This window comes from Perca fluviatilis, chromosome 14 (genome assembly GCF_010015445.1).
Source record: "Perca fluviatilis chromosome 14, GENO_Pfluv_1.0, whole genome shotgun sequence".
Classification (NCBI taxonomy): domain Eukaryota; kingdom Metazoa; phylum Chordata; class Actinopteri; order Perciformes; family Percidae; genus Perca; species Perca fluviatilis.
The window spans coordinates 30,966,589-30,976,407 of record NC_053125.1 but is presented as its reverse complement, the minus strand read 5'-3'; the positions used below and the strand labels follow the sequence as shown (position 1 = coordinate 30,976,407).

The following is a 9,819-nucleotide window of genomic DNA, read 5'->3' as shown; positions in this document are numbered from 1 at the left end:
CATAACAAGAGTTATCTCAAGACACTTTACAGATAGAGTAGGTCTAGACCACACTATATAATTTACAAAGACCCAACAATTCCAGTAATTCCCCCAAAAGCAAGCATTTATTGCGACAGTGGCGAGGGAACGAAACAAATTTCAGTAATCTCACTGGAATGATTAACAGGAAACAAAACTGAGTGTTTAAGTTCAGGTTTTTTCTAGTCAAAGGCTGTGTCTCAAACCGTACACTTCTGTCAGTATACTGCTAATGTGCACTGACCACTTCCTGGCGTACTGCTCACTTTGGATGGTTAGTGTTATCCCAAATGTTAAAACACTTACCGGAAATGACGAGCGGTCGGCTCGGCCCTGCAGCCTCTGAAAATCTGACGAAAATCTATTAAACTGACCTTTGTTGATCTGAAATGAAGACAGACTCAGCAACTGCAGGGCCTATTTCTCTCTTAAAATGTTTTCAGAAACACATTTCAGTGAACTGTTTTCGTAAAAATACGAGATCGTATTCTGAACGAGCCGCCCATTTTGCTCTGTTGTGAAACCCGGGAGAAGCCAGACCCACGTGACCCATTCGTCCAATCAGTCCCTCCCCTTTCCGCTGCGTAGTCAAAATGGCGCCCGTTTAGTGCGTGTAGTGTCCATCGTTCCACACTGAACTTTTTGACAGTTTTTAGGGGGTCATCCTGGTACTTTCAGTGCACTGACTTTTTGCGTTATCTACACAATATACTTAAAACTAAGTGTTTGAAGTGGGCAAGTAGGTGGTTTGAGACACAGCCGAAGTCATTCTGCAGTTTAAACTTTACAGTCTTGCTTCCTGTAAAGTTTGTGTGTGTGTATGTGTGTGTGTGTGTGTGTCTGTGTGTGTCTGTGCGTGCGTGCATGTGTTCGTGAGTGTGCGTGCATGTGTTCATGAGTGCGCGTGCGTGCATGCGCGCGTGTGTGTGTGTGTGTGAGTCAGTCAGCGGAGGGAAGGCCTGGTATTTCTCAGCTTTAAACTAGTCCTCTTGTGTTTTAATTTAACAGTTTATATCTGTCTGAACTCATCAGCTGAGCTGCTCTACTGCAAACAGAGACGGGTCCGCCACAATAAACCCCCCAACGTCTGTTAAAGCAGCAGAGGAAGCAGCAGCCATCTTTACTGATCAGACAAACACACAGAAGGAGCAATGACTGAACTCAGTTTACTTTATTAACTCTTTCCTCTCTGCACCTTCACACTATTTATACTCTTGTTAAGTTACACTTTGACTTGTTTGTTGGTCATTGTTAATATTCATATATTTTATATGTATGCAGTTTGGACAACGTGGTGAGATGCCATGTTTGTTAGGCGTGGTACGGTTCACAAAACCCACGGTTCGTTTCGTATCACGGTTTTCGGTTCTGCACGGTTCTTGTTATTTTTTCTTTTACTCTTTAACAGTAACACAACAGAAATATACTTCAGCATATGATATATAAAAATGTTCCCACACACCAGACTTTTATGATGCTGGCGCATCCTCCAACTCCGGGCAGCCTTCCTTATCTCTCCCACTTGCCATTTCTACACGTGACGTAACCTGCAGCACTCCACACTCCACCATTCTCTTAATACATCCATGTACTCCGCTTGAGGAGCGGTCGGCTGAATCTGATGAAAATCTTTTAAACTGACATTTGTCGATCAAAAAAAACAGACAGATTCAGCAACTGTATGGCCTATTTCTCACTTAAAATGTTTTCAGAAACACGTTTCGGTGAACTATTTTTGTAAAATACGAGATTGTATTCAGAACGAGACACCATTAGAGTCTGTTTTGAAATTCGGGAGCAGCAAGACCCACGTTACGCATTCGTCCAATCAGCTGCCATGTGTTGCGTTCGTCGTGCTCATCCCGCTCGTCATTTCCAGTAAGTGTTTTAACATAAGTGTCGAAAGTGGGCACTACGGCAGTAAGTGGTTAGTGCACATTAGCAGTGTACCGATGAACCGTGCAACGCACACACAAGCGAACCGAACGGTTCAGATGTTTTTTCATGAACCGTACCACCCCTAATATGCAGCTATAGTTGGTTCCTAATACGTAAATGTGTATGCAGATCTCTCTGTTTTCAGCTTCATGTCTGATTCTGTGTTCCTGTAAGAGTTTGTGTTTCCTAGCTTGCTTGGTGATAGCAAAACTGCTGAGAATAGTGGTTGAAACAGTTTGTGGCTTGTTTAGGGGAACTAAAAATCACAAAAATGACTGTCATCATGGCTGCGAAACAAGTTACACAACAATGAAATGTGAAAAAAGTTTTATAAGTAATTTCACTGGAATGATTAACAGAAAACAAAACTGATAGTGTTTAAATTCATGGTTTTTACTTAAAGTCATTCTGCAGTTAAAAGAATAACTGACTATAAAGTAGATAAGGCAGTAAGAGTTCAGTTGTAGCAGCAGAGGAAGCAGCAGCCATCTTTACTGATCAGACAAACAAACACACAGAGCACTGACTGACCTCAGTGTACTTTATTAACTCTTTCCTCTCTGCACTGTCACACTATTTAAACTCTTGTTAAGTTACAGAAACACTTTGACTTGTTAGTCATTGTTACTTTTTATATGTATTATATATGTAGTTAAAATTTGGTTCATAATAGTTAAATGTGTATGTAGATGCCTAAATCTAACCAATCCAACCAAGAAAGGCAACAAGTACTAGCCAATCAGAGGCTGAGTGGGGCGGGACATTCCTTCACCATCCTGGGAAACCAAACCAAGGAAGAGGAACCAAATGTATTCCTGTAAAGTGTTCTGTGTGTGAGTCAGAGTCTTTGTATGTGTGTTTACATATTCGGAGTCTGTTTCTGACCTCTAAAATAATGTAAAAATAATCTATACTCAGTGACCCACTCTGCTACCTCACTGTAGTCATAATCTTCAAATTAAAGCATGCAGTCATCCCCTTCATGACTTCAGTCTCCTCTTCTCTCTCTGTGGACCATTTGGATAAAACAGTTGGAATCAGCTCTCAGATCATCTTTATTTCTTTAACAACACTGGATACCTAATTGTGTAGGCTAAAGGTGTGTCTAAATGGGTGTGTATGTGTTTTAGTTTAACACATTTGTCTTGTTGTTGAAACTCAGTTTGGCTGCACGGCTGTGTCTTTTTCCATGAAACACAGAAACATGTTTACTTGGAGACAAACTGCTGATCTGATAGAAAACAGATACACTGAATTGTATATAACATATACATGAACTCTTTTCACATATTGATGCATTAATGCAGTTCTGTTTCTGTCTGTCCACTGGACCTTTTGTCCCTCCAGTGGTGGAGCTGATTACCCTGCTGACTTCCCGTAAATGAAAGCCTTTCCAGTGAAATGCTCCTCTGGAGAACTACTCCAATTACTCCAACAGGGTGAAAGCTGCCTCCTGCTGGCTGTCTGACTGCATTACATCATGCTTTCTTTCTTCTCAAAGCCTCAGCACATGATTGGCTCAATGTATGCATCCTCATCAGTCAGTGATTAGCTCACAGAGAACAAACAGCACTTATAATGTTTATAATAATAATGTTTCATATTTGATAAATCACACACGCTATTGTTGTATATTTTAAACAAATAATGGCTTCTTTTAAAAAAGTTTTTATTTTGAAATACCTCAGATAAATAACACTTAAACCACAGGCAGACACACACAACATATCATGAAGTAAATAATGACTATGTAGTGATGGGACAACCGACTCTTTTACGTGAGTCGGTTCAACCGGATGGTCGTTGGTTGGCCTACCGAGTTAATAGATTCAGTCACTAGTTCACATGCCATCGGTGGCGGGCAGGGGGGTGATCGCCACCAGGAACCAAGACACCGCGGAAGACTCGAGCGGTTGCGGTTACATTCGATCTCGAAATACTATTTACACACTCATACTAACCGACACTAGACTCACACACTGGCCACGGTTACATTCGGTAGCCTGGTAAGCAGTCTCCTCATGACAGCCTACCTACTATGTAGCAACATTCACTTCTAACATTTAACTTAACTACCAAGATAACATTATGTGTATTTGTATGTGATATAATACTTTCCCCTTGGTAATGTAGCCTATGAATTTCCATGAACACAATTCCAAAATGCATAAGACATAAAGGCTTCTGCTATCGGTAACTCAAACTTGCTGAGAACCTAGGCACCCGTGATTACATAGACTCATGCATTAGGCACGGTTATGGTCTCTTTCAGTAGCCTGGTGCACGGTCTCCTGGTGACCTACCTATCACGTAACAAACATTTAACTTAACATAACTACTAAGATAACATGACGTGCATTTGTATGTGATATCCATCGATAATGTAGTCTATGAATTTGTATGTACACAATCATCTAATATGCACGAGAAATAAAGGCTTCTGGGATCGGTTGATAAGTCAAACTTGCCGAGAACCTAGACACCCGTTTGAATATAGACTCATGCAGTACCCTTGGTTACGGTCCTTATGGTCTCATTCAGTAGCCTGGTGTGTGGTCTCCTCGTGACAGCCTACCTACCAGGTAGCAACATTCACTTCTCTAACATTGAACTTAACATAACTACCAAGATAACATGACGTGTTTTTGTATGTGATGTACTGTACTTTCCCATCGAAAATGTGTGAATTGCCATGAACACAATCCTCTAAGATGCACCAGAAACAAGGCTCGGTTAATAACTCAAACTTGCCGAGAACCAAGACACCGCTTGATTACATTAGACCTGAGCGGGCCGGCCGGTTGCACGGTTACATTCGGTCTCGTTTAGTATCCTGGTGCGCGGTCTAGGTAGCTCATTTACTGATTGATTCTACCACCACCACTCCAGTGGATGCACTAATGATCTAGATTACTACACACACAGTAGCAGAAGAATACTAGCTACACACAACGGCACGAATGAAGTAAAAGAAAAAAAAACAGGAGTGAGTCGGATCATTGACGTATGGCACTCGAGTCTCCCGGTTCAGTGACTCGAGTCGGGTTAATTAACCGGCTCTTCGGTCAGTTCGTCAACACTATTTCTATGCACAAGGTTAGTTACTCTGGATCAACAGAAGTACATTTCCAGGATAAAGCCTGACATCCTGACAATTACTCTGTGTGAAGACAACAACCTTCAAGCTCCTCGCTGGACAAGTCATGTTTTTAAGTAGATGTGGATGTTACAACAAGGCAGATCTGCTTGGTTCTTTCGGGGAATGATTTACTAAGAACATGTTAAGGGCATTTCCTCTCTAACTGAGATGTTTTTGGACTGATTGGTGGGATTGCTGTGGACGAGGTACACACAAAGATACACTGGTAAGAGCTAATGAGGTTGAACAACATATGCCCATAAACCACACAGGATGGCTCACATTTCACCTGCCTGTCCTGTAGCTGCCTGTTTTGTTGTTAACCTTTTCTCTGTTCATGACGTGAAACTGAAATAAAGAAAAAAAATATGTTTAGTTTCCTGCTTCAGGACTTCTCTCTGTCAAACAAAATAAGTTTATTAATAATCTCTCTGAATCCCAGAGAACTATAGTTACACTGTGTTTTAATTCAGGGGCTTTCACTTGATGCTTAATGTGTGATACGCTGCTAATAAAACTACCAGCTGTATTCTAAATTTTTGACTCATCAAAGTAGCCCCCTTTGGCAGATAGAACAGCTTTTTAAGCTTACCATCTTGTTCTTTTTTCCTAAGGTACTTCTGGCATAGCTTGGACTTATGTTTTGGGTCAGCCTCTTTTTCTTATTCTGACGTCTTAGCAATGGCTTTCTTGCTGCAACTCGACCTATCAAACCTGCAGCTCGAAGTCTTCTCTTTACAGTTGACACTGAGACTTGCTTATTACGACCACTATTAAGCTGTGCTTGAAGCTGTTGTCCTGTGAGCTGCCTATCACGCAAGCTTTTGACTCTCAGAAACTTGTCTTCTGATTCTGTTGTGGCTTTGTGCAGTACAATACTGTTCAAATAATGCTCACGAGGGTACGGTACCACAGTGTGTTCCAACAATACTTTTATACAAACAGAGGAGGTTGTAAGTAATCCAGACAAGACGGAACACCTGTGGGAATTGGTAGCACCAACTCAAAGCTTGATCAACCTCCATTGCTGCAGAACAGCTTTACGTTGTTTACCCATTTCTTCTTCCCTGAAAAAGGCCTTTTTGTATAATACTGAAATGTACATTATTTCAGTTTTGGGTAACCTTACTTTTTTTTTTTAACCTCAGGCAGTTTACCACTTACCTTTGTACAATTTCAAGCTATTCATTGGAATTGAACTGCTATAATTCCAATAAAAAACAAAAAAAATTGGGGTGTTTTGACCGGTAGCGTATATATATATTATTATATTTTTTTTTTTTTTTTTGCATTACGACACTTGGGCATTCATTTCCATAACTCTATGTATATGCACAAACATTCTATCCCAATCTATCTTGACATTAAAAAGGACTAAAAACATTAAACATAAAAAGGGTTAAAAAGTATACATACCATTACAAATTACTAAGTGCTGAGGTTTAAAAGTGCTTAAAAAGTAAAAGTGCCACACAATAAATAACCATAAATAATTCAAAATACATCATAGAATAAAACCACACTGTTAGGTATCAAAGTACTTAATTATTTTTTCACTAATAAGAGGTGAAGGATTGACAGACTTTATTCCTTTATTTTATTTCAGGGTATACGTGCCCAAATTATTTGAACCCTAACCCTAACCAGGGGTTTAAATAATTCTTTTGCCTCTTATTAGTGAAAAATAATTAAGTACTTTGATACTATGTGTGTTCACAATCAAGCAGCATCCTTATATTAATGATTATATTTTCCAACATCTACCAGTTAAGATGCTTAAAATGTACATTGAGATGTGTACATGTGTGAATTAAATAACCCATATTGATTTATTTTAGCCTTTAAAAGTTTTCCCTGGTCTAAGAAGCCCTAAAGACGGCTGCGGCTTCACTTAGTGCAGCCTGCACAGAGTTTTGATAGAGTGCCAAGCCCTGATGATTTCCTGTAACAGACCATACTGCCCAGTAAAGTCCCAACCACTCACACAGACATAATGTATTTAGACCGTACGGTACGCAATAATTACAGTGGAGCATCGTGGAGAAACAGATCAAGTGACAGTGAGAACAGGGAAGGAGAGAAATATGACTGCAGATGGAGACTCTCAGCTCTCATGGTTCCACTAATGCTCCTGTTGTTCCATCTGTCTGAAGCAGCATCGGGTAAATATCAGCTTTTATTGTGGAAAGATTCTTGTAGACTTTATTTCTGACCTGTCTTATAGAAAGATGTCATCTTGTTAAAAGAAAATGTAAATTCATTTACAGTATATTTTAGTCTTTTGATAATGAGACTGGCTTTATGAAAGTGTGAATAATGTTTAACTAACACTAATATGTTTTACATGGAATGGAATGGTTTTGTAATCAAAAAAAGAACCAAAATCTTAAACACTATTGTGTCTGTGATTGATAAAGGCTGTTTTTATCTGTGTCAGTTACTTTAAAATATAAAGAAGGGATCATAGTATTTTAGCTTGTTTCACCAAATGTGCAGTTAGAAAACGGCGTCTGGCTCAGACAAGGGGAGAGAGGAAGGGAGGGACCATAGAGATAAACTGTAAGATGAGACACAGAGAGAGAGGGAAAGACCGGATGTATTTTTGTTTCATTTTTGTTTCGTTTTGTATACAGGCTATGTGTTTTTTTCTGTTTCCTTCTTAAATTTTAAATAGTTGAAGAACAAGATCCTAACTGGGACAGCAGGAATTAGGGGCGGCAGCTAGTGTACAGATGCAAACAGTCTCAAGGGAAGGAATCGAAAATCAACAGGCGGAGTTAGCCCTCTGAGCTAATGCGTAAAAACACAGAATCCATGATCTCAGTGTGAACCAAGATGGGCCACACAGTTGTTATTCCCATAGTGCCGACTTCTTAAATCCACGGTGACACTTCTCGGACAGGTCAGTCTGGTCACAGACAAAGGCACTTTTTATTCTCACGTCTTTGATCTGGTTAGTTTTGGTTTTACCCTCCAGTTACTACATCCTGTCGTCATTACATTTGTGAGCTGCGTCTCTCGATTGTTTTGTAGATGCGCTTCTCCGTCCTCTCTCTGATTTTTTTCCAGGTGACTCTCTCCCCGTGCTTTTTGTTGTTGAGAAGTAAAACACAGGAACTTTACTTGGGGGTTTGTGGAGCTGCAGCATGTATTCAGAGACAAACTGAAACCTACACTGTACATTTACTACTACGTACCAAGTAAAATGTTGATTCATTCTCTGCTCTGATAACCGACAGCTGTTTGCTTTTCCAGTGTTGGAACAAATATTCAGATCCTTTACTTAAGTAGGTAGTAATAGCTAGTGATGGCCAAATGAACCTTCGTGAACCAGTCTTTATTTTCTGAGCCCACTAGATGGCGCTCTCTGTTCAACACAGGGTTGAGAATATACTGAATTGCAATGCCTTAAATATTAGGCCTTTCTCTTAAAACCAAGAGCGCCATCTAGTGGGCTTAGAAAATAAAGAAAATTCTTCACAAAGCTTCATTTGGCCATCACTAGTAATAGCACACTGTTAAACGATCAAAACAATTCTGATTTTAAATTCACGACAGAGAGCCGGTGAAGGAGAGAACAGTGACGGAGCAAAAGACGACAGCAGATCGAAACTTAGCACTCATGGCTGCATTTCTGTTCCTGTTGTTCCTTCTGTCTGAAGCAGCTTCTGGTAAATATAATCTCTTATTGTGAAAAGATAAATGTAAATAAACTATAGGCCCAACTGGCTGCTCCCAAAAGTATGGCTTTCTCGCTTCCAACCCTTCCAACCCTTCTGTAGTGTCCTGGCTGGGGAGTCCTTCTGAAATGGAATTACTTTTTTATTTATTATCCTTTTTCAGATTTGATCATGTTATCAGTGCACCCTGGAGAGGATGCCATTCTGCCATGCAGGGCCGCTGACGTCCCCATCAGAGCTGTAGAGTGGACCAGGCCTAACCTGGAGCCACCACAGTACGTCCTCTTCTACAGAGATGGACACTTGGACACAACCCACCTACATCCATCCTATAAGGGCAGAGTGCAGCTGCTGGACAGACATCTGAAGGATGGAGACGTGTCTTTAATTCTGAAGAATGTCAGGAGACACGACAGAGGAACATACGAGTGTCGAGTAGCATCAGTTGGTTTCACACGTACAAAGAGAGCAATCCTTGACTCGGAGCCAATCAGAACCATCCAACTGCAGATTACAGGTGAGTGAGTCTCTCTTAGTGTGTCTTTCTCTGTGTAGCTGAAGAGTGAAGACTGCTCCACTCTTCACTCATTTCCTGACTCATATGTTTTTTTCATCTCCAGATTCAAACAGTGGACAATCCAAGGATGAAAACTCCACTCCTGTAGGCCTATACATTGGATTGGGAGTATTTTTTGCACTGCTTTTTTTAACTTGACTGTTAATGGTGGACAGATGGCTATTTCAGTTAGATTGGATTGGATTAGATTAGATCAGATTCAACTTTAATGTCATTGTGCAGAGTACAAGTACGAAGACAACGAAATGCAGTTTGCATCCAACCAGAAGTGCAAAAAGAGCAGAAAAGTGCAATGTGATATACTTATCATGACCCAAATAAACCTTATCATGAATTCATTTCTACATTTACAACTCTGTATGACAAATAAATAGACAAACTCTGGATTACTATGGGACTAGAAAATGCTTACAAAAAAAAGTTTGTTGGAACCAAACAAGCGCTTGTGTGAAATAGTTCCATTT

At 40.2% G+C, this 9,819-nt stretch overlaps 1 protein-coding gene across 3 annotated transcripts; it reads left to right on the top strand.

The window, feature by feature from the left end:
* Positions 1-7,117: 7,117 nt before the first annotated feature.
* LOC120572931 (butyrophilin-like protein 2) lies at positions 7,118-9,599 on the top strand. 3 transcript variants are annotated; one of them, XM_039822461.1, is made up of 4 exons: positions 7,118-7,260; positions 8,657-8,769; positions 8,942-9,295; positions 9,399-9,599. In XM_039822461.1, exons 2-4 carry the CDS (start codon positions 8,721-8,723, stop codon positions 9,491-9,493), a joined length of 498 nt encoding a protein of 165 aa, XP_039678395.1. In that variant the 5' UTR covers positions 7,118-7,260; positions 8,657-8,720; the 3' UTR covers positions 9,494-9,599. The 3 variants fall into 3 exon arrangements, with proteins under 3 accessions (XP_039678395.1, XP_039678393.1, XP_039678394.1); XM_039822459.1 differs by lacking the exon at positions 7,118-7,260 and adding an exon at positions 7,736-8,000; XM_039822460.1 differs by lacking the exon at positions 7,118-7,260 and adding an exon at positions 8,123-8,167.
* The last annotated feature ends 220 nt before the right edge of the window (positions 9,600-9,819 follow it).

Bases quoted from the DNA above. Each gene is read 5' to 3' on its own strand.
- LOC120572931 (XM_039822461.1), top strand. From the start codon at position 8,721: ATGGCTGCATTTCTGTTCCTGTTGTTCCTTCTGTCTGAAGCAGCTTCT. The intron at 8,770-8,941 runs GTAAATATAATC...ATCCTTTTTCAG, and splicing joins TCTGTCTGAAGCAGCTTCTG to ATTTGATCATGTTATCAGTG. The intron at 9,296-9,398 runs GTGAGTGAGTCT...TTTCATCTCCAG, and splicing joins CATCCAACTGCAGATTACAG to ATTCAAACAGTGGACAATCC.